Source organism: Neovison vison, chromosome 5 (assembly GCF_020171115.1).
Source record: "Neovison vison isolate M4711 chromosome 5, ASM_NN_V1, whole genome shotgun sequence".
Taxonomy (NCBI): Eukaryota; Metazoa; Chordata; class Mammalia; order Carnivora; family Mustelidae; genus Neogale; species Neogale vison.
Window position 1 is genome coordinate 112,886,441 of NC_058095.1, and position 27,197 is coordinate 112,913,637.

The 27,197-nt window shown below is 39.5% G+C and overlaps 1 protein-coding gene across 3 annotated transcripts in view; it reads left to right on the forward strand.

Moving 5' to 3' along the window:
* Nucleotides 1-27,197, forward strand: part of EPSTI1 (epithelial stromal interaction 1) — an 86,915-nt gene that overhangs the window by 12,864 nt on the left and 46,854 nt on the right. For 2 of the 3 annotated variants that reach the window (XM_044249800.1, XM_044249799.1), the window contains exons 2-6: nucleotides 3,832-3,962; nucleotides 5,626-5,709; nucleotides 8,945-9,018; nucleotides 9,924-10,007; nucleotides 20,139-20,212. In XM_044249800.1, coding sequence (XP_044105735.1) covers nucleotides 3,832-3,962; nucleotides 5,626-5,709; nucleotides 8,945-9,018; nucleotides 9,924-10,007; nucleotides 20,139-20,212 — 447 coding nt within the window. The remainder of the gene's footprint in view (nucleotides 1-3,831; nucleotides 3,963-5,625; nucleotides 5,710-8,944; nucleotides 9,019-9,923; nucleotides 10,008-20,138; nucleotides 20,213-27,197) is intronic. The other variant, XM_044249801.1, reaches the window with a different exon arrangement.

A 27,197-nucleotide genomic window follows, 5' to 3' on the forward strand; every position in this document is an offset into this window, starting at 1 on the left:
CCAGTGTGGAAAGACATAGCTAGAAAATAATTCTCTATCCAGTGCTTTTGATTAACCAAAAAAATCCTTGTTTTTTCAAGTTCACGCAAGGTTAAGATTTTCTTGAACTATGAAAATCTGAAACTAATTTTTTTTTGTAGGATGGTAGACTACATGTCTATAATTCTGCCTGGAAAGATGTGTTTGTTACTCAATCTCCTACCTCTTTCTGAATTTTTGCTCTTGACTATGTTTCTTTTTCAGTCAAACCAGTGTTGTTCCTAATTAGAAATTTAAATTACGTCTGCTGTAGTTTGTACACACCAGGGGATATATTTATGTAATACTTTTAGCCAGCCAAGATATTTTTCATAACTTCAGCATAACATTTTTTCATAGAGTGCTTATTGATGAGACATTATAAAAATTGTGCAAGAATGGACACGAGAGAAGCAGTTGTGTAGCTCAGGAGAGATCTCACAGGAAAAACATTCCTTAAATGTATTTTTCATATAAATAAATATATAAATATATATATGTATATATATAGTTTTTATATATATATATATAATGGTGCAGGAACACATTTTCCTCTTTGTCTTGTGCTATTCTTTATATGTTCTCTCTCAGTATTTCTCCTGGATGTGTGCTGTTGGGAAATGAAAATAATCTTACAAATTGTGATATTTCATTAAATTTCAATGAGGTAATTAAGGAAACTAATTTTCAAAGATATACATTTATTTCAGTGACTTGAATGTTGCTTTATCAGAAAATGCCGAGAATACTAAATATAGATAGGTTGGGCTTGTCTAGATCAGCATCTTTGAGAGTCAGATTGTTGAAAGGGAAGACATGCAGGTTAAAACAGCAGAGGGCCTTGCTGTGGGTGGAAACTAATTGGTTGAAAACATGAATAAATTATACTTGTTATTCATGTCAAGAAAAAGCAAGGAGAGAAGGGACGAATATTTGGATCTACCAGCGCGTTACATTCTGACACATGGTTAAAGAAAAAAAAAAAAAGTAGATCCTCAGATGTAGGCTCCTCCTTCTATAGCAAGTAAGAGGAATAGAATCTCCATTACTTGCCATGCTTTCTTCTGACTATTGTTTCAGATTTGGCAGGTTCAGCCAAGAAAGTGTTGCTGAGGTGGTTGCTAAGGAATTCTCTAACATGAAACACTTATTAATGGAACCTCTGTCACTGAGCCTGGGGTTATGTTAAAATGCTTTCAATTAAAAGGCTCTGAATTTAGGGTTGGGTAATTCTGTCCCTCTTCATGGTCTTGCCCTGCGTCTGGGTACTTACAGACTATGTATATTGCAATAGATTGACTGCAGTTCTCATCCTAAAACGAAAGATTCTAGTATGTTGTTATCAGACTTAAACTTATCCAGATTAGATATTGTAGAGTAAGGTCTTTTACAAATGGATTGATTTTTCTTCCCAAATCTTTCACAAAATTTGCAGGAGGCCTATGGAATTTGGAAAATTCTCTTTGAAGCAGCTGTTAGTAAAGTGCCTCTGAAGAAACACTTCTTTTGCTATTTTGGATCCTTTCTTTTAAACTTCAGCTTGCTATCCTTCTCTGAAAATTTCTACCCCTTTGGGGCCTCTGTGACTCTCCCTGACCCTGGATCTCTACTTAACATCATCCTACTTTGACACTTCTTTGGGCATGCTTGTGCTGTGCTCCTGTGGCTTCATAAATTGTTCCAAATTAAGGTCTAAGCTCTGTTAAAGTGGTTGCTGTCTGTTTTTTTGTATTTCCCCTCATTCTTCGAAAGCCCCTTAACACAAGTCCATAAATAGGTGCTCAGTTATATAGATTACTTTGGAAGTCTATCAAGAGGGTGGAGTTAAATGACAATCATTACTGTATGCTTTCTGTGTTGAGCTGAAGAGTTAGCTGCAGATGCCCAACACGTCTAAGACAAAAGTCCGGGGTTTGAGTCTAAGCATCATCACTTAATTGATCCCATGACCTTTGGTAGATGATTTAATGTCTATGTCTTTAACAGGGATTTAATCCCTAAGTTCCCTTAAATCCAAATGTTCAAGGATAACTTGATCTAGATAAATGGTTCTCATAGTGTGGTCCCTAGATCAAGAAGAACATGGACATGGACATCACCTGGGAACTGTTAATGCAAGTTCTCAAACCCCACCCCAGACCTCCTGAATCAGGAACTCTGCCCTTCAGCAAGAACTCCCAGGTGATTCTGAGGGATGCTAAAGTTTGAGAACGACTGATCTTTGTAGAGTTGAATCCCTGGAATGGCGAGAAGCTCTATACCATAATGTTAGTAGACACTGAGGACTGTGTAGTCATGTCATGGCTGACATTTAAATCCAGTATCTTGTGCTTCATCTTTAAGACTCTGTACAACGGTTCACCCCTGCATCATATTCAAGTGTGCAGCTATTACCCACAGAATTGCAGCTCCCAAGATCCTATGAAGTGCTGGCAACTGAGGAGTGAAAAATCTTTCTTAGGGTGAACAAAGAATTTGCAGTGGACAAGGGATTCATTTCCAGTAGCAGCCTCCTAATTTTGTATTCATAACGTCGTATGCATGTGAGGTTACAAATGCAATGTCTGCTGATATACATTAAATAATTGGACATCTTGCAGCCCCATTTGCATGCAAAGGTGGTTTTACACGTCCCCATTTACAAGTCTAAAATTAAAGCCCAGTTTGAAGCAGGCTAAAGTCTTGCAGCTAGGAAAATAATGAGATAAGGAAGAAATGACTTCTGTTAATCAGCACTTAGGCCTCTGCTGTTCAATCTTTGCTAATTTGTCCTTTGAAATGGTACATTCTGTGTTGAAGAGAGAGAATTCTAAGTGTCCATTTTAAAAAAACAAACAAACAAAACCCTACATTTATAAGCTGATTGTGTTTATCTGTAGCATTTCCCCTAAAACTGGATTCACACGTATGCTGCAGTCTGTTGCCACGCTGGATTTCTGCTCTGTGAAGTATTTGTGTTCTTGTGGGACCCCAGGCATCATCTCAAAGAAGAGCTCCCCCCGCCCTAACCTCCACAGAGGTACAGACTGAGTCTGTGACATCATTTCATTTTAGTTCAGCCCACATTCATCAAGCAGCTACTTTGTGCCAGGCATTGTGCCAGAGGCTGGGTGTGTACAGATCAGTCAAGTTTCTGTCCTCAAAAGCTCACAATATTTTAACAGCTTCCTGGTATCTCAGTGTTGCATATTTTTCCTTAAGTGAAGTCTTCCCCGATCCCCATCCCATGAATTAAAATGCTTCAGGGATCCTTCTCTGATTATGTTCTACCTGTGACCCCAGGAAAAGCAGGGACCTAGTGGACCCATGCCTGGAAGAGTCAAAGCTCCAAAGCACAAGACTGTGGCCAGAGAGCCAATCAGAAGGGTCATGAAGAGAAGGTGGCTGCATTACAAACGGCCTGTGTTTCCAGTTGGTCAAAAGATGTGGGAATGTTTTCTGTACCCCCAGTGTGGGTCACAGTGGCAGAGAATGCCCATCTCAACCCCTTTCAAAGGGACTTGCCCACAAGTGCCACCCTGAAGAAAACGGATCCCTACATTGACAGTTTACCAAGAGCCAGCTGTGAGGCAGTCACTTGCCTGACTTCACGGGCTGCTTTGTATTTCCGTATTTGGTAGTATGCGTTCGTTTTACTTTGACAACTAGATCCTAAGCTTCCACAGAACAGAGCTGGGCCTTAAGAAGATTATCTTCCACGGTACCTATTTGGTGGTGAGGATCATAAAAAATATATGAGCAGGAAGAATGTCTAGAGGTTTATATGCTTTAGTATTTTCTCATGGTAATCAATGTTTTTTCTCTTCGTTCCAGCCCAGGTGCATATACCATGATAGTACCAAATGAAAACCGAAGAAATCAGATAAAAAGGAGTACGTATATTTATTCAGTCAACATTCAGAATGCTTCCCGTCTTCTGAATAGAGTAGGATTGGTTTACTTAGGTTTGTAGTATTTTTATTTTCTCATTTGTATAGACACAGACTCACTAGATCTTATCAAGTTTTTTTTTCTTTTTTAACTTAACTGCTTTAATGACACCTTTTAAAATTATTCTATTATTAGTGTTTCTAAATTTGTTTCTCTATGTTAATAGCAGAACTTATAGTGCAATCATAAACCTCAGATTTCCATGGGGCTCAAACTTTCCCACATCTTTTGCCAATAAATCTATCTAGTTCCCAGGAAATTGGGCTGACTACAGATACTCTTACAGGACTATGAACACTGTGGAGCAGAGGAATTATATATAAAATGGACCATGACCTAATTTGTCCCTGTCTTTATCTGTCTTGTCCCATCCCTTCTTAATGGAATTTTTCTTTAACCACTGTGTACCCTCAGCTGTTTTTATTGGTGAACCTTAGTTTCCTTGTCTAGATTACAATCTCTTTGAGCGAAGGGGTTACACTGTACTCATTTTTGTGCTCCTTGTACCTACTGGGTGTGTAACATATTTGACTGAAGTTTTATGGTAAAATAAATGCTGTAATTAAAAGGTACAACATTATGTCTTAGAGGTAAATGGAGAGCTAAAGTTCCGCTAGTTCACAAAGAAGTTAGGAGGCTTGTTCAAGTCAAGCTGTGGGGCTAGCCTTGATGCTCTGTGTTCTCTTTCATTAGATGTTGGTAAGAAATTTAATATTGTGGCTGGGAATGGGTCTACAGGCAAAACAAGAAAGCAGGTCTCTAAATTAGAGACTTGGGTCTCCGCCAGACAGGTAGCACCCTAGGTCGTACACCTGCATCAGCGCCAAATACAATAATCACAACTATGCAGAGTAATTGTGGGTACTGCCAGCAGGTGACCAATGGATTCCTTAAAGGTTTTGGCATTTTACAAGCTTTTGATTTCAATACTTTCCAGGAATTTAAGCCTTAGTGTAGTCTGGAATTTGGGGATGTTTCAGAAGTTTTTTGTTTTTTTTTTTTTTCCTCTAATGTTTAAAAATTACTATATATAGACATTTGAGACAATCAGGTCTAAGGGGTAGAGTCAGATGTGCACTGAAGAACGGAATTAGTATCTCTGGTGCCCCCTGCTGTCACACAGCGGGTATATTTGGGGAAATAGCACCGCTCCATCAAGCGAGGCGGCTTTCTGCCTGGTGGTATCCAGCCCAAGGAACCCATAAACCCTCACTCCTCCTAGTTGTAGTAAGCATGGGGGACATTTAAAATAAAGGTAGTATGGGCATCAGATTCTCTGGAGATATGTTTACTAGGTGTGAAGAGTTCTTATCGACATAAGGAGGTTCTCATTTTGCACACATTCTCTAGAGGAAATTTAATTTGATATAGGGTTTTAAAATTGCCAGAATGGGAGGAAAAACTAAACTTTTATTTTAGTAGGAGTTCAGGGTTTTTTTTCTTTTTCAAATTTGAACCTTCAGTTTATTTTCTTGGAGAGAAAGTGCCAGCAGGGGGGTGTGAGGGGGTGTGGGGGCAGGGTGACTCCAAGGGGTGGCTTCCTTTTCTGGATATTTTGTCCTCTTGTGCTTACATGTAGTTAATTGCCCTCTGCTGTTTGTTCCCGGGGCTTTCAAGAGACCTGTTTCCTTTTCATATTCTAATAATTGATGATTTGATATTTCTCACCTGGCTTAGTTGCTGAGCAAGAGCTGGAGAGTCTTGAGAAGTGGAAGGAGCAACACAGAGCGAAGCCCGTTAACCTGGCACCACGGCGGTTGGGTAAGCCAGCAAACCAGGTGCCTGAGTTGGGTAGGAGGGGGCCACCCACGGATCCTGTTAGTGCCTTGCCTACACCTGTCTTTGGATGCACGTTACAGGTTTTGGGGTCACTATGCTGCTTGGAATGGAAATGCATTTAAAACTGAAACTCTTAGGTATACTGGTATGTTATTGTTTCTGATTTTCTGCAAGAAGCAAACGTATGATGCCACAGTTACGTGGGAATAAAGTGATGGCTTAATTGCTGAATAATTTAGAGCCTCTTAGATGATCAGCTCTGAAGAAAGCTTACCTGGGGCGCTGCATATGCCTTGTCATAGCACTAGTCAGGATGGGAGTAAAAGCTAGCACACGCATATTAATCCTGGCAGCATTGAATGCTAATGGGAAAAAAAAAAAATGAATGGCGATTCAATTCTAAAAGGAAGATGAGAATGAACTGGGGACCCGGTGGTGAGTATAAAGAGACCAGCTGTTTTTTCATTGTACAGGTAGAGAGACCTTTAGGACTCTGGAGTGTATGCCAGTGTGATGAAGTGTGTGGGCTGCCTTTGCCTGGTGTTTGAATCATTTGACAGGGATGCCACCTAAAGGGAATCGCTCATGTACTTTCTTCTCTTTTCTCTTCTGGCAGCATCTGAGAACTGAAAGGGGCTGGATACACCGCTCCCAGAGAATTAGTGAACACAAATGTCTTAAAGTCAGGGGCTACTTGTTGCAAGAGTTTTAGAAAAGAAGTTTTTCCAGGATGTAGGTTAAAATAAGCCAATTTGGAAATTGTTTAATGGGTGAATATAGTGGTATTATTACCATCATTCCACTGTATTTCATGAAATGGTTAATCTCAAGTGTCACCTTTATGCTGAGTAAGCCACATTTGAGGGGCACCACAAGAAACAACTTTATCCTTCCTAATGGGCTCCCTCAACCTGGCATGGGACTAGTTTTTCCCATGTTGTTTGGAAGAAATTAGATCTTATTGGTCTTTCTCAAATGAAAGCTGTCCAGCTAATTCTAGGCATTAAACAGTGTCATTTAGTAATTAAGGTTCAGACTTCGGTAGTAGTAAAAATTGTTACTAATGGAGATTAAAGCTTCTTCCCTGCTCCAGTTTAGAACTATTCTGGGTGGAAAACTAGCAAAGGAAACAGGACATGGCTGAATTTTCCTCTATTGACTCCTGTGCTCCCAGATTCTGACCCCTGCTGGGTCAAAGGAGGAGAGAGAGAGAGAGAGATGAGAGGTAGGATGTGTACTGTACAGATCCTGGTTTCTGAATGTCTTGGTGAATCCTTACTGGGATCCTCACCCCTGGGGTTCTTGGGGTTCTTCAGAGCCCCTTTGCCTGCCATCTATCTCTTACCTGGATTTCCCTGATAGACATGGCATACTTTCCTACTGGTGTGCTTGGCTTCACCATTGGCTCATAGTAGGGAGACTGTCTTTGTAGGGCTCCATTATTCCTCCAAGTGGCCCACGTGGGCAAGTCCTTTAAGAAGGTTTTAGATTGGTGGTCTCTTTCGTGACATCCCAGATTGGGAGCATAGGAAACACTTGGGCATCCTTTCTTCCCCCAAACTCTGGGACTGCAGATCATTTGCGATGTAGCCACCTCTTCTTGATGACCTAAGGAGCCACCTAACAGCAGCCAGGTGCATGTAGGCTTTGACTTTTCTAGGTATAGGGCCACTAGGCACTTCAATCTCTTGGAGACGCAGATTGAGTTCCCCAAGTAATTGCCATTAAACCTTTCTTGCTTGTCTTGGTGTGAATATTCCTTCTTCCCCAAATACACACACAGACAAAGTGGAACTCAGAAAAACCTCTTTCCTCTGATTTCTATCTCCCTTTGACCTATCCAACCTCTTTTATAGGCTGAAGGCTGTTGCTAGTTAAGTTTCTCCAAACGGTTTTTCAGTTACCCCCTGCAGAGAGCCAGGTCCCTCACTTTAGAATTTATAGCAGTTGGTGTCTATCATCTTGGGGCCTTAGGCAATGTGTGTCTCACTGCAGCTTTCTTTTAATGATATATCTAGGAATGATCAAGACTATATGCGTGGAAGGAGGCTGGGTTTTTAAAAAAAAGTCTAGAATGTATCAAACTTTGAGACGAGTTTTGAACAAAACCTTCAAATTCTTAGGCATCTGACTTAGGCATCAACTCCTCCCCTATTCCTTTACCGTTTAGAATATTGGAATAGTTCTGGGAGAGGCTGATGGTGGTTGTAACGTTAGATAAAAGCTTCAATAGCCCTTGCTGTTTCTTTCCCATTCCCCAGTCCCCCACAACAGAGACTGAAGGGCCCAAACCAAATAGATCTTATATATCTTTTGGGACTCAGAAGAAATGACTCTATGGTGTTTTTATCAGTTCAATTACAAAAACTACAGTGAATGCAAATTGTTTTAATGCTTCTTCTGTGTGAATGAATCTTGCAGAGAACTGACACTTTTAGTGACCAAAGCACCAGAGAATTATTTCAAAGGAATCTTTATAATACACATGCCAAGCTTGCATAAACACTAAGAAATCCCTTAGCAGCAATTCTTAGATGATTGTCAAGCTGCAAGGATTTCTGTCCCCAAATTATTTGAGGTTTAGGAGAAAACAGGCAGATAATCTAATATCTATATTTTTCTCTTGAATACCTAAAGAAACAATACTAAATAGCATGGATTGATAATCAATTACTAACTAAAATATTCCCATTATACTTTTAAAAACTGGATTATAAAGACAATGTATTTGCCTAGTGGCAAGACCCCTGAGGATTTCCTGTACTTTGCTACTAGAATATGGGGCAGTAGAGTCAGAAAAAGAAAAACAAAGCATCACTGATCATCATCCTTAGTAGGTTAAGGAATGGTCGTACTCAAGCAGGACGAATGTTCTAGAATTTCTAAGGTAGGCACTATTTCTTATTATTTAGCATGGGCCTTCAGGTGTAAGTTCAGTGTAAGTGAAGACTTGAATACATATATGACTTAAAACCTTGGTGGGAATGTCCTCTTCTTTCAGGAATTTGGCACCATAGGCTGAGCAACTCTGTTTCTCTTTTAAGAAATTACCATTCTCTAATGTCTTAGGAAGAAAACTGGTTATGTCCTTATTTCCAGGGACATGGAAATGTTAAAGAAATTCACGCTGTAGACTTATCATGTATTAATTAGTCTTTGAAGGCTGACATTTTAGCTTAATATTCGTGTTTCACCTTTGTGACTTTTTTCCCCATAGGTGGAAGCCAATCAGAGGCTGAAGTCAGACAGAAACAACAACTCCAACTGATGCAATCTAAATACCAGCAAAAGGTCAGATTCCATCTCTTTTAGTTTAATTTTGGCAAGGAATTTGAGTACCAGCACTTTTGATAACCATGGAATACAGTACCTTTATCAAAAACAAAACCTTAAAGTCGATTGCAGAAGGAAACTCTCACAATCAAAGAAATCAAGAAGTGAGAAGTGAAGAGAAAAATATCTAGAATTCTTATCCAAGCCATAGGTATCAGCCAGCAGGACACTTGATAAAGGGATTTATTGTTTATAGCTTAACTCTACCATGTTTTGAATATATTTTTTATAAGATTTTAAGATTATTTATTTATTTATTTATTTATAAAGATTTAAAGATTTATTTGAGAGACAGAGAGAGTGAGAGAGAGAGAGCATGAGAGGGAAGAGGGTCAGAGGGAGAAGCAGATTCCCTGCTGAGCAGGGAGCCCAATGCAGGACTTGATCCCAAGACTCCAGGATCATGATCTGAGCCGAAGGCAGTTGCTTAACAAACTGAGCTACCCAGGCATCCCTGTTTTTTTATGTTTTATTCCAAGGACATGGATTTGTTTACCCAATACCAGTCATGAAAGTAGCGTAGAAAGATTTAAGAGGCCAGTGACTTTTTTTTTTTAAATAATGAACTCTATGAGTTTTATAATGAGGAAATATTATCTGATCTTTCCTCCCCCCAACTTGTGTGGGGGGTCGGATGACAGACAGAGACCAAGCAAGAAACACAAGAGATTAATTTCACGGGCAGGGGATGCAGCCTGACCATTCTCTGTGATCTAAGTAGCTGGAAGCACCAGCCTATAATCATGGCGAGGTATAGTCCAAACAATACTGTAATTTGCCTTTCATCATAATTTTGTGTTCCAGAGGTTCAGACTGAAAATTAGTAACTGTTTTTTGTCTTCTGTAATTTCAATACAATTTAGCTAAAAAGAGAAGAATCTGTAAGAATCAAGAAGGAAGCAGAAGAAGCCGAAATGCAAAAGATGAAGGCAATTCAGAGAGAGAAGGTAAGATGGTAGAAAGGATGATCAGCTGCCATTTATGGAAGGCTTAATGCTTGCCAGGTTCTCTTCTCCACACTGCCCATATACAAATTCATTTAATTCTCACAATAACTTTATGACTATATGTTATTCTTATTACCTAAGTTTACAAATGAGGAAACTGGCAGAGAGGATATATAACTTGCCCAAGGGCTCATGGCCAATAAACAGAAGAAGTAGGATTCAAATCCGGCAGACTGGCCTCAGGGCTAGAGTTCTAGTATATGTGCTGCCGAAGCGAGCACAGGGCTAGAGTTCTTAGTGACCACATGCTCTCACCTTCCAAGCAAGCAATCCAGGTAGGGGCTGTGTATTTGACCAGAAGACAAAGCAGTTAATAACAAAGCAGTCAGTGCATTGCCATGTTTATATCTAAATTTGGAATTTTCTGGGGTGAGAATTCAATAGGTGAGTCTACCTCTCTTCCTGTTAAAAGAAAAAGTGTGCATTTGTATATCAGTATTACTAATAGGATCTATGCTAAACCTCAGAGTGAAAGTGATGTTTTTAGTTTTGATACTCCTTCTGGGGTTTGCGAAAAAAATCTCTTAAAAATGCTTTCCTGCTGCAGAAGAACAAGAATGTCATGTTGTTCTACCCCCACCTCTCTTCCTTTTCCCATTCCCTGCAAAGTCCTGAGCTGTAGTAGGTTTTGAGTATGGGAGGCATGGACATTGGTTCATGATACTTCCCACTGAGAGTGGCATCTGCTACAAGTTTAAGTCATGGAAACACCATTCCTATTCTTGCTGTCTGTCTGCCTGCCTGTCTGTCTGCCTATCTCTTTCTCTTTCCCTCCTTTCCTTTCTTTTTCTCTTTTAAAGATTGAGTGTTGGGGGCATCTGGGTGGCTCAGTCGTTAAGCATCTGCCTTCGGCTCAGGTCATGATCCCAGGGTCCTGGGGTCCAGTCCCATGTTGGGCTCCCTGCTCAGCAGGGAATCTGCTTCTTCCTCTTCCTCTGCCTCCTGCTCCCCCTGCCCCCTTGTTCACTCTCTCGCCCTCTCTCTGTCAAATAAATAGGTAAAATCTTTTTTAAAAAATTTAAAGACCGAGTTTTGGTCAAAATTTAAGCCTGGTTACCAAGCAATAGATGTTTTTACCAGTTGGAGTTAATGAAGCCAGAAGGTAATGGCTTATAAAACACATGCGAGTATATGAGTCTTTTCTGCTGGCCACCTTGCTGATAAGCAGACCACCTTCTTATAAGGTATTCAGTTATGTTGTATGATCTTGGGCAGCTCCCTGCCATGCCCCTAAACTAAGCCCTACCTCATCCCATTCTCTCATGGCTGGGAGCATTTGTAGAGGGAGATGTGTGCGCTGGTGCGAAGATTAGACTGGACTTCTATGGGAGGAACTCTAATGTAATGCTGGAAGTGTAAGACAAAAGAGTGTAAGAACTTCTGCTTACAAAATCTGATTTGGCAATCTGTTTCCAATTGATCAGCTACTATACCTTCCCTGAAAAGATTTTTATTACAATAATTTGTTTTTATCCTTTAATGCATTTTTATTGGTCTTTCTACTTCCCTATTCACCATCCGTTTTCATCCAATTCCCCCCTCTCGTTTCTTTTTATTCAAAGGAAGCCTCACACTTTGATCTTGTGATTATAGAAGAGGCATCCTATTTTAGGTAGTCTGTCTGCATTTTAGATGGAACTAAGAAAGTCATCCAGTCATCACCAGGAATTGAATTAAGAGGCTTGCTGATCCTGAAGAATTATTGTGTTGCAACTTCTTCTTCTAAGAGCCATGTATTATTGGTTATTTAATACCATAATTGGCTGGCTTGTGGGTTATTAATAGTTCATTTCTTCCCAGGGTCAAATAATGTACACTATTCAGAAATGTTCATGGCCGACATGGCTTTCTTTCACATTGAGTAAAAGCAACATTGTCCTCTTTCCAAGTTGTATCATAACACTAGATGTATTGTAATCATTAACTACAGAATCTTAATTGGGTTGGCTTTTCTAATGTGATAACTGTAATGATTATTGGCATAATTTTATCCAAAAGTGAAAGATGGGGAGAGAACATGGATATGTTGGTCCTTCCTGTTCAAAATGTGTTCCTTAAGCCAGCAGCATTGGCATCACTTGTCAGAAATGCAGAATTTTGAGACCCCACCTGAGACCTTTTAAACCAGAACCTGCATTTTAATAAGCTCCCCAGTTGATTCTTGTGCACAGAAAAGTTGAGGAGCATTAATATAAGCTTCCTAACAAGATAAGGAGCAGCCTACCCTGGTCCTTCCACAGACTTTATTTCTCTGGTTAATTGCCCTGTGCTGCCACCAGGACATAGTTCTTCCTGTTGAATATAAATCTGTGGCTTTTCCTACTGAGTGTGAGCCTATCTAGTAGCTTGTGTCAGATAAAAGAAAAATAGACATTAGCCATCTAGAAATGGCATCCTTCACATTGCCAGTGTGGAAATGGCCAAGGGAAGCAATAATAGCAGTACTTATGGAGCACTGATTCCTTAAAGTGCACAGCAGACACACATGTGGACAGCAGCCTGCAAAGTACCACCCTCCTCCCCAGGCAAATGGCCAAATGGCTACTGTCCAGGAACTCTGGGTCAAGTAGAAACCAAGCAGCCTACTGCCACCCGAGAGTCCCTAGCTTGGTCTGTGGTCTTAACCCCCCTTGCCCTTCAGTTTTCCTTCTCCCAGGGGGAGTCACCACGGAACACAGGTCTTTAATTAGTCACAACATGTATGTGAGTGAGGGGAGAGTAAACTGTATTCCCTGCTAGCACATGTGAGTGGTCTTTGATTTTTAATAAGAACAAGGGTGTGAAAGGCAGCAAGCTCTTTAGCATCTGGTCTCGTTGATGGGTTCAGGACAAGTCAGTCCTATAGGTCAAGGGGAAATTTGGAAAGGGCGCTTGGATACTCCATCAAACTTTTATTTCCTGTACTAGGATATGTTGACATTATTTATATGTGCTCCTGGATTTCATCTTGGTAACTTCAAACCGACCATTGTGGGAGTATTTTCACCACAGAAATCAGTAAATGCTACAAACCAACCTCCCCCCCTCTAAGTTTATCAGCACATCGCTGCTTCAATCCTAAGTGAAAGAGGGCCTCCCTCACCTTCCCCTACAACACACATTCCAAAGCCAAGCCTCTGAGGGCTAAGAGAGGCAAAGATTTCATGAAGTATCTGGTATATACTATGTCTGATGCTTATTGATTTAAATCTAGATTATAATCCATGTAGTAGGCAGAGTCATGACCCTTCCTGCCCCTCCATATTCTAATCTCTGGAAACGAGGAATATATTATGTTACCTGGCAAAGGTCGGGGAATTACACTTGCAGGTGGAATTAAGGTTGCCAATCAACTTACCTTCAACTACAGAACCCCTCGTTATCCAGGGGGCTCTACTGTAATCACAATGAAAGAGGGAGGCGAGAGATGGAGCACTGAAGAGATGGCAGCAGGAGAAAGATCCGGCCCGCCAGTGCTGACTTTAAGATGGAGGAAGGGACCACGAGCCAAGGAATGTAGGTGGCCTCTAGAAGCTAGAAAAGGCAAAAAAAGGGTTTCCCCTGGAGCCTCCAGAAGAAAAGTCATCCTCCTGACACCTTGATTTTAACCCAGAGAAACTGTCTTGCACTTCTGACTTCCAGAGCTGTAAGATGACTAGAGTAAACTTATATCATTTGAAGCCACTAAGTTGTGGTTATTTGTTACAGCAACTATAGGAAACTAATACAACTCATGCAGTTTTGTGATCACGTATTAGTTTCTCTTTCTGGAAATCTATAAAACAGAGAAAATATCTCTAAAATATTAGAACTTCAGAGTGAAAGAAAGTAGTTAAACAAAGGCAGCATACCAGGTACAAGCACTTTCTTTGCTGGCTGGATCTTGCAGGATAAGTACACAGGTTTTCACAAATCCTCACAACAAGCTTTTTATCTGGATTTTGTGCTGTGGGAGTAAACCTCCACCATGATTTCCCTCATAATCACATTGGTGGATTAGGTAATAATTCGATCTCCCTCCCTAGGCTTTCATAATACCCACACACTTGAAACCTGAAAATCTTCCGATTCCATGTTAAAGACCCTCCCTACCTCCTGGATTCCTCTTATTCTGTTTTTGATCTACTTATGCTCAAAATAATATTATACAGTGGTATATAGTTTATAAATACTTTCATTTAATACTCGGAACCTTTTGACCTCAGAAAGGGCAGGAAACCAGCCAGGGATCTTTCCTTCTTTTTTCTAGTAAACTATAAAGTCATAAAGATGATAGTTATTTGGAACACTGGAGGTCACAGTATTTTATGCAGACATTGAGAAGCACTGTTAAAGTCCTTTTTTTTTTTTTAAGATTTTATTTATTTGAGAGAGAATAGAGGGCAGAAGTAGGGGGAGTGGCAGGTAGAGGGAGAAACAGGCTCCCTGCTGAGCAAGAAGCTCCACATGGGGCTCAATCTCAGAGCCTTGGAATCATGACTTGAGCTGAAGGCAGACGCTTAACCAACTGAGCCACACAGGCGGCCCTGTTAGTTTTTATGCAATGTAGTGAAGTAGGAACTAACCAGTAGAAAAGAATGTACGCATATGCAGAGATGCATACATATACATATTTTTTAAGGAATCACATTTGTTGTGTCTAGGAAGCAAGTAGCACCCAGGGCTAACAGTTTAAGAAAGATTACAGGGTAGAACCACATTTATTGCATTATTTATTGCATTATTATTATTATTTATTGCAATATTGTTTTTATAAACTAGGAAAAATGTCCATTTCCTTATCTGTAAAAAGGGTGTAATAATAATAATATAATGGAACAGAAAGCTTACGGGATACAATATGTGCAAAGGCCTTCCTACAATGCCCAGCACGTAGTAATCACTGACTTGGGGTGTCCTAACCTAATTAATTATAGACATAGAGAAGTGCTTTAACACTATCTCATTTGACTTTATTGTATCAAGCTGGTGCGTAGAAGGCAAAGAATTATTTTACACACGAATTAGTTCAATTTCATTTTTACTACACCCTTCTGAATGAGATTGCTGGAGAAAGCAAACACATGTGCTTTTATGGGTTTTCTTTTTTTGCCCTAGCAGACTGGGGGCTTCCCTCTCAGCTGGGTCTCTAACAAACAAAGCCCTCAGTGTAGTGCTTCACTTTGTAGGCCTGGCCCACCTCTAATTACCGAGATCTTCCTCCCCTCACCTCTTACCCTCTTCTTTCATTTTTCAGGTCATGATCTCTTCTCTTACCTTCTGGGAAAAAAAGTCTGTCAGGCCACAAGAACCTTTATTTTTCTGTTTCTGTACTGTTCCTTTGCTCTTTCTACCCCCCACCCCATCTCAGGAGGAATAAGAAAGTGCTTGTGTCCATTGCTACGATGGATTCTTCTACTTGTGTTTATTATCTCTTCTTCCCTTCCATCTCCTCAGCAACCTTCTTGCTCCAACCGTTGAGCTCCCTTTTTTCTTGTTACTTTCCTGCCCCCAACCGTTCTGTCTCTTGGAATATAATCCTACTCAGTTCTCTTAAAAACAAAATGTCTCCCTCTGTTCTGGTTTGCTTTCAACCCCTCCCTGCCAAGTATCCTGGCTTAACTGCTCAAAAACCTCTCCTACCACATTTGGTTCCCAAATGTCGGTCTATGGACCAGCTGGTAGAAGTCACCTGAACCAAAGAATCTCTTGTATTTAAAAATGCCCCTTAGGTGATGCTGGGTGCAGCTGGCTTAGAGACCTGCCCAGCCTTTGAGTTCTCACCTCTATTTGTTCCTTGGTGGGCTGAGTTTGATTTCTGTCTCTAGTACTCTACAGGTACTGATTTAATTTAAAAAACCTAATGGGGGGGCACCTGGGTGGCTCAGTGGGTTAAGCCTCTGCCTTCGGCTCAGGTCATGATCTCAGGGTCCTGGGATCGAGCCCCACATCGGGCTCTCTGCTCAGCAGGGAGCCTGCTTCCTCCTCTCTCTCTGCCTGCCTCTCTGCCTACTTGTGATCTCTGTCTGTCAAATAAATAAATAAATAAAACCTTAAAAAAAACAACAACTAATGGAGACTCTAATTTCTAGCTTGCTTAAACTCTTTTGTAATATTGTAGCTGTTAAGTACACTGTTCTTTGAAGTCCACCCCTCTGGAATTCCAGATCCTCTCCCATCCCATATATGTTTCTACTATGGATATTCTATCCCAGTCCTATCTGTTGGTCTTCTCTTATTCCTGTACCTATCCAACCATAGTCTTAGGTGAAAGTCCTCACATTCCCACATTTAAGGGTTAGTTATTGCTTGTGCTGGTGATTTCTGAAATCTGTATCTCTAGCCTATATTCCTGAATCCCAGAACCATGCATTCTACTGTATGCTTGATACTTCTCTCTAGATGTACCACAAGTAGATCCCAAATCCAGTAGGTTCAAAACTAAACTTCTGTTCATTCTGTTGCTCTTAATGGCCATCCTCCTGTCCTAGTCCTCCTTGCCTCCTCACTCATCCTTCATTGATATAGTCTATCTCCTATTATCTTTTTTCCCCTCTCCTATTATTTCTGTTCCCTGCATTTTTTTGAGAGTTGGCTGATCCTTCTCTGTCCCTGTTGCCTTAATCTGGGACTCATAATTTATGGCCTGGATTACTCTGAGAACCACTCCATTGGTTTTTATATTTGTGGTCCTTCCTGCAGTTTATTCTCCACATTGCTTTTGGAGTGAGCTGCTTAGTCTCCTGCTTAGAATAACATAATGGCTCATCATGGCCTTTAATGAAGTCCAAACTCCTTTAGTTGGCATATAAATTCCTCTATAACCACCCCTTCCCATTTTCTCGACCTTATCTTCCATCATGTCACTACAAACACCTTTCAATTTATTCAATAGCTTCTTAGGGTTCCCTAAACAGCTTTATTCTCTCATGCCTTTGTTTACTGAAAATATTGCAAGTTATGGGAACATCCCTTTCCTACCCAGGGGCCCTACTTGCCCATCACTGCCGTGGTGCAAATTAGAAGTGGATTCTTCGTCCAGTCAGTTTTGTGGGTGCTCAGGTTGGTGACTGATAGTACTTTTGTGGTTCATAGAAAAAGGCCCACACTGTGCTGAAGCACCCTGTGCTGGGATTTAGGGCTTGGTGAGCTGAATGCCAGCCCTCTTTTAGCCTCTGCAACTCCTTTGCTGCACCCCCAACCCCACCCCACCGTGTAGTGAGCAACCTGTGTAATGGAGTGGAGTAGCCCTGCTCCCATCAGCTCCTCTTCCTGGAAAACTTGCTAAGATTATTCTGTCTTGAATTTCTACCTCTCATTAGTCCATGGTTCTTATCCTTCAATTTGGTCACCAGCCATTTGGTGAATCTGAAGAAAGCTGTGGATGAACCCACTCTCTGTAAAAATGAGCATACTTTTTTTTTTTTTTTAAGATTTTGTTTATTTATTTGACACAGAGAGAGAGAGAGATCACAAGTAGACAGAGTGAGAGGGGGAAGTAGCCTCCCTGCTGTGCAGAGAGGCTGACATGGGGCTCCATCCCAGGACCCTGAAATTGTGACCAGGACCCTGAGAAAAGGCTGAGGCTTAACCCACTGAGCCACCCAGGTGCCCCCAAATGAGCCTACTTTTAACATAGAGTTCACTCATGAACCCGAAGTTAGAAACCACGTTCTGAATATTAATCAACTTGGCTCCTGTGCCCAGGATGGGGTCTGCCACTTAGTGGACACTAAATTAATGTTTGTGGAAATGTTGAAAACATTTCCTGATGACCTACTTCTGTACTTTTTCTCTGTTCATATTATTTGCAAACCTCTATCCTCCAACATATTTTATATACTGCCATCATTGCTTTCTTGTCTGTGTTCCCAACTAGCCTCTGAAATTTTCCAGAGGAGGCACTGTTCTGTCCATATCTGTATTCTCAGCATTTACCACAGTCCCAAGCAGGCATTTGATAAATGTTTAACAAATGAGATTTAGTAATATTAAATGATTTGATGAAGGTTATTCAAGTGATGGTGGATCTGGAGCTGGTTACATAATTTTTACTTTTAGACCCCATGCTCTTAAATATTTTAATTAGAGCATACGTACACATATGCACCGTGGGGACAGGCAGAAGAGAGAGAGAATCTTCAGCAGGCTCCATGCCCAGCACGGAGCCCCATGTGGGGTTCAGTCTCAAGACCCTGAGATCATGCCTTGAGCCAAAACCAAGAGTTGAACACTTAACCAACTGAGCCACCCAGGTGCCCCTAGATATTTTATATTTTGCGTGTGTGTGTGTGGGGGGGTTGGATGACTCCTTAATTCTCTATTAAATGGAAAGAAAGAAACAGTATGACTAAATGTAAGTATTCAGATTAGTATAATAAATAGCTCCTACATTAATAGGTATTGAATATAATTTTTTAACTATGCTGGTTATTTTGCAAAGTACTTCTCCATCAACTTCTAACTGATAAACAAACCTTTCTGGACAGAATTTAGCTACTGAGTTGAATTCAATGATAATCTATTAGTGAAGAGATCAAAACTGGGTTTCCAATTTTTTTTTTTAAAGATTTTATTTATTCATTTGACAGAGAGAGATCACAAGTAGGCAGAGAGGCAGGCAGAGAGAGAGAGGAGGAAGCAGGCTCCCCGCTGAGCAGAGAGCCCGATTCAGGGCTCGATCCCAGGACCCTGGGATCATGACCTGAGCCGAAAGCAGAGGCTTTAACCCACTGAGCCACCCAGGCACCCCGGGTTTCCAATTTTTGACCTTGCTAAAGGAACGCGGCCCTGGTCTCCAGATGCTTGTGTGGTTTTCTCACCATTTTCAAAGTAGCATTCCTAATAGTGGTTTAATGAATCCTTCCTGCTTGCTTGCTGCATTTTATTGCCCCCTGCTTTTTTCCAGAGATGTAGGGGCTCATCACAATTGATCATTTTGGCCTCATGAATCAGGAATTTTTTTTCTAGGTTGACAGCCAGTTGATTTGGTTTTATAATTCTCTGTTAGTTTGCTTCCTAGAACTTGTTTCATTAAAAATCCAATTGCTTTGTATTATAATTGATTCTTTTTGTAGTAAATTTTCTTTGTTTTTTTTTCTGAAACGGAAACCTCCATTTTACTTTTCAAAATGGGACTAGTAAGTGGTTCTGTGTGAATGGAGAATTTTAAATGAACAACATCAACAGTTTTTCCCCTTCTTTAAAATATGGAGCCAAACTTACGTCAGGTGAAGATTTCCATTATTCCCTTTTCACAGGTCTTCCTGCTAGGCTAATCCAACTCTTTTTATTAAAACAAACCCAGCCGCTTGCTGTCTCCCTCGGAATCATTTAAAACTTCAAGTCTCCCCTGTGTTGTTTCAGCTCCACATTAAACTTGCTTTCTAGGAACTTCACTTGTTTTCCATAGGCAAGTTTTTGTTTTTGTTTTTTTTTTTTTTTTTAAATTACAGTTATGTCATAGTGAACAAAAAGCTCCAGGGTTATTTACGTTGGATTAAAATATGCCAGATCCTTGGTGACAGTAATATCAAATATGAAGTCCTTTGTTTCTAGATTCGCCAAACAATGAATTAAAAAAAATAACTCTTTCCATTCCATTTTTTATGACATTTGCTGTTCAGTCTCTCAATAGGTTTAAATATCTGATTCTAAGTCAGGAGGGAGTTGAGTTGGCTTATTGAAAATTTTTATGAATGCTTTAGTGGAATGTGTTTTTTATGAACTACTTAGCCATTTCTTATAATTTCTTATAATTTTCATTTAACATACTTGCTGTGGAAATTTCATGTTTCCCTTAAACCATCTTGAAAACACTTCTTAAAATATAAACGTTGCCATCATTTGAGCTACAGAATAAAAATGTGAATAATGATTCTGTGATTATCCAGTCAAGTTGGGAGAGGGAGCCATGGCAGGAATCTGGGGCTCCTGGCTTCCAGTAAACAGTGCCCATGGGTTGAGAGGTCACATCTTGGAAGCCCTGGTAGATACCATCTTGGACTGCTGGGGCCACTTGAACCTTAGCATTTTGGACCTTGGGTAACTTTAACACCATGATTCTGCTTAAAGCTTCCCTAACAGGTGGCATTTTGATTTTTGCAATTTCAGAGCAATAAACTAGAGGAGAAAAAAAGGCTTCAAGAAAACCTCAGAAGAGAAGCATTTAGAGAGCACCGGCAATAGTAAGTTTGTGTCTTTCAGAACTTTGTACCTTTATAGGCATAATGGTTATTCTGCTTTTAAATTCTAGCTGATTTTTAGGACCTCTGATATTGGGTTATTGGCTATTATATTATGTAATTAAACTCTGTCATTATGTGAGTGAGGTTCTGAGGTTCACAGAGTATTCTTTAGTAGTCAGTCGATTTGAAATACTACTGCTAAATTTGAGAAATTCCCCACTGTAAATTACTAGGATGGCTTATTCTTTGGTGACCCAAGGTACTTCTGATAATGCTGACTTTCAAAACACTCATATAAGGAAGATGATATTTGAGAAGAAGTACCCAAGCAGAATTGAAATTAACCAGGGGTTTATCTAATGTACTGAGGACTAGTCACACTTGTATTTTTGTAGACAAAAATTGAGGAATAATTTAGCAATTATTGGCAAAATTCCCAATTGGTGGTCATCCACCAAGGTACTTTTTCTAGTAAGACTTGTGAATATCAACAGCTACTATGTATAGGGCAAAATGTGCTATATGATGTAGGTAATCTACTCCGTTATACAGGCTTTAAAGATAAGCTCCTGTCCTAACTCTAAGTAGCTAGATGACCTGTAAGGTGTTTAAAAGAATAGAAAAAACCAAAACCCGTATTTTTTATTATAACTTTAGACTATACACATACACCCCCTAGAAATTAACATAGGTTAATTCCAAATGTGGTAGCATTAAAACCAAGCATATCTGGATTCAAGTCCTAGCTCCATTCCCCAGCTGTGACCTTGGACAGTGTATGGAACCTCATTTTTTTTTTTTAAATAGGGATGACAGTATCTCTCCCATAGACCATTTATAAGGATTAAATAAAATATTTTACATAAATGGCATACAAGTGCCTGAATTTTATGGAGACAGAAATGAAACTTTGTGCAGAAATCCTTGTTGAGTGGATCAGACAATTTCTATTTTGTAGTGACTGTTATGTAGAGACCATTCTGGTCCCACCCAGAACTGGCAGAGGGCCTCCACTTTCGGATGGATTATCTGACTGTCTCCTATTCTCTTTTCCCATTGTTGTACCTCATTTTCAGAATTTAAGATCATCCTAATGTTGCGGTGAGCATATGTGACAACCTAACGTATGTCGCATCCTCTGGTTTTCCACAGTAATTATTCTGTCTCTATCCTAAGCAGCTCTTTCTTGCTTTAAGTTTCCAAGGGAGGAGTGGGAAGAAGTTTCTCAATGCTTTACTTTGTGTCTTAGCACAAAGGTACTTGGGCCTCTGCTACACAAGCCAGAAAATGGGAGACGGAATGGGTTGGGTAGAAATGCCAATGAGTGACATTATCTTTTTTTTTTTTTTGACATTATCTTTTTTAAGTTAAAATATGCATTGCCCTTATTTGAGTCATAAAATCCATAGCTTGTTTTTCCCCACTATTCTTCTAAAACTTGTATGGGGGTGAGGGAACTGGTGGGTATCTACCCACCAGGAGAAATTGTCTTAGAGAGAGATGGCAGGAGGGAGGTAGTAGATCAAGGCTGTTAATATATTATTACCTTTCCATTCATTGGTAGAGGGTGAATGAGAGTATTTCTAGGCCAACCAGAGGAGTTGAAAGAGATAAGGGGAAGCCATGAGGGTGGCTGTAGGCTAGAGAGACAATAAAGACAAATGTATTTATCCTACATCATCCAAGTTTCACTGGAGAAGGGAAGAGCTGCTTACCAATGAGGGGGTCCTAGGTACAGGACCAGGAATTTGAACAAGCCCATTCTCTGGAGAGTTTTAAATATGGTAAGTTGATGGATGAGAGATTGTTATAATTTAAAGGAAATGGGTCATTATGTCACCCAATCACCTTTCTTTCATAGTTTCCACCTTCTTGAGTTGTGTTTTACTAAATACTAGAGATCAATCACTCTTTTTCCGAAGGAAAAAAAAAAGTTTTACCCTCAGTCACCTCCTATACCATCAGTGGAGCTGAATTCAATTACACGCACATTTCATTCATGCTCTTTCTTTTGCTTATCATGAAGCCCCAGTTAACCAGGAAAAAGGAGTTAACTAAAAGTGAGAAGTATCTCAAATTGATTTTTAAAGCCTACTGAGAAACTTAAAAAAAACAATTTGTGATTTTTTTTTAAAAGAGTATTTTGTATTGAACTATTTTTGAAATTAAAAGACTAATAGCTCATGAAATGAATGATCATTACATAGCTAGGAATATGAAAGGAACTTCTTAGAAAACATGGTTACTCTCTGTATCACAAACCTCTATCATACCTTCTTATAATCGGTTAATGGTTCAAAAATTGTCTAGGGGAGCTGTTTGAATTCTAATAACACAAAAATTTCATCAGACCCACCAGGCTATTCCCCATTCCCCAATGCCCCCTTCCACCACCAAAAGAATTAGATTCTCCTGAAGCTGTCAAACCAAGCAACACAAAATAGAAACACAGATAAGAAATTCTTTCAAACTAGTCAATATCTCATGTCCTTGCTAGTTTCAGCATGCTGTGATATGTGGTTCAAATAGCAGACCAGGAACGGTGGGTGTTTTTGTTTTTTGTGGTTTTTTTTTTCTTTTTCTTTCTTTCTTTTTTTTTTTTGTACAGAAGTGCATCCATGGACTTGAGCAGACTGTAAATCCAGGCTGCTGGGGAAAAAGCTCATGATAGAATCCTGGGGCACCACCATGAGAATCTTAATGTGCTCTTTTTTAACACCTTATTTCTGACTTCGTTCATTTGCTTCTGATTATTTTTAGTGTTGTCAATTATTTAGCTAACAGGCAGAAAACTAGGCTTTTATTGACATCCAAAGGGACTCTCCTGAGTGTAATAATGAAGGCAGTTTATTGAATGCCTGTGAGGTTGCTTTCTAATTGTACGCATTAATCTGCCCATGCAAGCTGGCTGGAAATACACAAGCAGATTGCGTGTGCAGATGGAGCACACAGGATGGCTTTTATGAAAAGACCTCTGGAATGTACTTCTGCAGTACTGTCTTTTCCTTAAAAATCGAATGACTGTGACTATTTCAATTGGCAGCTGAGAGCAGACCAGATTAATGGTGCATTAAGTCTGCTACACTGGCTGGGGACAGATTCATTTCACAATTTAGAATTAGTTCTAGGATTCTTGAGCATGAAAGCAGAGGGTAGAAATAGGCGTCTAACCCTGGTGTAGTTTTCACCATTATTTTTACTCTCTCTAATTACTTACTTATAAAAAGTCAAATGTGGCACTTTTCAGGATGGCCTTTTCTATTAATCAATATTACTGGTGGATTTGAGCATTTGAAGTAATAGTTAATAAGCCTTTGGCTGTGCTTTTAAAAAAATATCAAAGGGAGGATGTTAGGATTTAAATGATTTAAAACACTTGAGTAAAATCTCAGCATTTAGAATTTTGAATGGTAGCTTATTTTGAGGGTGGTAATCATCTTTCTAATAATGTCTTTTGGATAGATGTAGAGATAGGTTTGAATTATGAGCCTATTTAATCAGTGATAGGGGCTCACATAGGATGGGAGTAAATGAATATGTTTCTTCCCACCAAGATCTAAAATTTGCCTATAGTAGATGAAAAAAAAAAGCCAAAAAACTGAGGAAGTATGTTAGCTTCCTCTGATTTTTATCGTATATGAATGCCGTCCTCTTCCAGGTCCAACAGTGGGTTTAGTACCACAGTTAAATTTACTATAGGGTCCGTTGGCTTTCATGACCTCTCTGGGCTGTACTCTATTCCTAGATACTATTTCTAATATTTGTAGGGGAGAAGGCACTCAGTTCTTAAAACCCCAGTTGAAAAAGCTCTTGGAACCAAGTTCATTCCAAAACAGGACGTTCCTGTTCCTAAAGTGTCAAGCACCACCCTGAGCTTAGCCTGTCTGTTGCAATGTTGGGAAGTTTACTTCATTTCCACCACTAGAACCATGCATCTCTTTTATTTCCATTTGAATAATAGTATGATTAACTCCTAGGAGGCACATCTTCGTCTATTTTAGTTTCCTAGAGTGGAGGATCCAGGCAGGTCTGCTGAATATGCACACTTAGGCCCCAAGTTTGCCTTCTAATATGCTCACAAAACTTCTAATGCCCTTCATGGGAGCTTCCAAAAGACACTTAAGGGCTAAATCGATCCCGTATCCATATGGTAGGCTTAAATCCAACTTCACATTTTATAATCCAAGTAAGGTGAATCCAAAGTCATCCTATTCATAACTTTCTATCTTATGCTAATGAAGTGAACTTATAGATACAAAAAGCCCCTATCTATTTTGTTCAGAATAAGACTGAATATTTAATGGGAAATCTGATCTGAGAGGATCCCTGCCTAGTGCTGATGGTTAATACCATGTCAAAATCTCTACCCACTACTGATTCTTCCTATAGATGTCCTAGTGCACGTTAATTCATTTTCATTTCCCCTGCTACCACCTTCATATAGGTATTTATCACGTGCCACCTGCATTATGGCTTCTGTCTCCTTGTGGTCCACTGGACTACTGGAATGGCTTCATTACCGTCTTTGCCCACTGTCTTTTTCTTTTGGTTGCCTTACAAGTTTTATCAGATTTCCTTTCCTAAAACACAACTTTAATCCTGTCTCTACCCTATTCTAAAAGCCTCAATTATTTCCCCTTTCTTATTAGATGAATTACAAACTGCCTAGCCACACTGTGGGAAAAACTTTGGGCCCCATTGGTAAGAAGACACCAGACCATGCTAGGATTTGGGTCTGTATCAGGTGACAGGATGAGGCTTTGAAGAAGTAGGGCTCTGTTCTGGGTTCAGTGTTATCAGGAGGCAGGTATCTTAATCTTATCTAAAAGGAGCAAGACCTGAGCAATTAATTGTAATGGTAAGTAATAAAGAAGTGGCAGTCACACAAATTTGCTAGGAATTGGGGGTATCTGGTCACCCTAGTTTAGAGGAGGTTCTTGTGTCTGCTCAGACATATTAAGGAGTGCTCTTCTTTTGGTCAGGATCCATCACAGTTGCAGAATGACCTTTTTAGATGTTGATACTACATGAAGCTGCTTCCAAAAGGAGAATACCAAGGCCTAACTCTGAGTGCCATGCCAGCTCCTGGATGTCAGGGACAGCTTCTAGCCTTCTCAATATGTAATTAATGCTTGGTAAAAGATGAAAGTTGACTATTGTCTTATTTATAAACTAGTTTCACTAAATTATCTTGTCATTGAAAGCTGGTACTCTCAAGGTTTTCTTCTTGTGAGGGCAGATTTGGGGTGAGACTACTTGGGCTCAAACTATAACCCACCTGCTCACTAGCTTGAGCATTATTTAACTCCTTGAGCCTCTATTTCCTCAGGAAGAGCATGGGGTGGGACTAGTAAAAGTTGCTAAATCAAAAGAAGATTAATCAATATAACCATATAAGACATCTAGTATTGTGCTTGAGGGAGAAACTAGACAGAGTCTAGTGGAACTGAAATAAAGACAGCACAGGAAGAAGAGAGGGACCAGCTGATTCTGGCCTTTGTTCCCAGAATAGAGCCTAAGAACTTTTTTTTGACATAAGAGATTTACTAAGGCTGTGGGGCCCAGGAAGTGCTTCTGGAAATTATACTGTACCTGGGGGCATATGTACCCCACTTCAACCTTGGAGACAAGCTAGCTGCAGAGCCAACTTTATCACTTTCCTGTGAGTTCTAAGATCATTCCTGGAAAAAAATTACCACAAAACTAACTCCTGTCAAATAAACAATGAATCCAAGAAAAAGGAAGAGAGAAGATATCAGAATAATTGTGAACAAAGAAGATAGTGACATTTATAGTCAAGAATATGATGGATTATTATCTTTTTTAAATAAGAATCAGCATGATCAAATCAATATCAAGAGGATGTTAGTGCTAGAAAAGGCACAAGGAAGAGAGGGAGACAGGAAGTAACGTAAGTATTTTTTTTCTTTGCATGAGGAAAGGCTTATGAATTCTACATATTGATGGAAGACTAAGTAATACGTGTTTTATGTGTTTAATTAGATGTACAAATAGGATAGGATATAGGATATATAACTGGATTATGAGATATATAACAGGATATATAGGCTATATAACATAAAAACATTAGGAGAAAAAATACAACAGTGAAATACAATGAAAATTTGATCATTATGAAAGAAGGCAGAAAAGAGAGCAGAAGTTTTATAAATAAGTCAGCAATCACAGAAAAGGTATATAGGCCAAATCTCCTTGTTAAAAGAAGTGCTCTTGGATTGCATAAAAAGATGAAACTCTGGCTATATGCTACCACAAGAGATGCTGCAAAACAAGAGTTGAAAATAAAGGAATAGAAGATTTGAATAACAGTGGCTCAGTATGATTATATAGACAGTTATAAAGTGCTGTACATAGTTTATGAAAATATATATTCTTGGGGTGCCTGGGTGGCTCAGTTAGTTAAGTGTCTGACTCTTGATTTCAGCTCAGGTATTGATCTCAGAGTAATGAGTTCAAGCCCCATGTTGGGCTCCACACTGGAGCCTACTTGAAACAAAACCAAACAAAGCAAAACATATTCTTTACAAATACTGACATTTGTAACTACAATTGGCTATGACTAAGGTGTCAAAGTTTCTCAGGCCCCCCAAATACTCCCAAATCCTAGAAAGCACCATTCCTAAGAAAAATCTAATGAAGTTAGAAATTAAGCAATAAGAAGCTTTAACTTTTTTTCTTATCATTTATCTAAATGACCTACAAATTGAAACCCAAACTGAAATTATAAATTACTTAGGGATAAAGGAATACAAATTCTAAAGTATCCTGTGTTAAAACCTATAGAATGTGGCAACAAAATTATTTAGAAAATGTAGTTTTAAAAGCTCTTAGTAAAAATCGAAGTAAAAAAATCCAAAGCATTTTATTAAGATAGTATTATAACCATAAAATAAATAAATACAAAGTGATAGAAGAGATGGAAGGATAATATGGAAAAAGATTTTTAATAAGGTAGAGGAAGAAT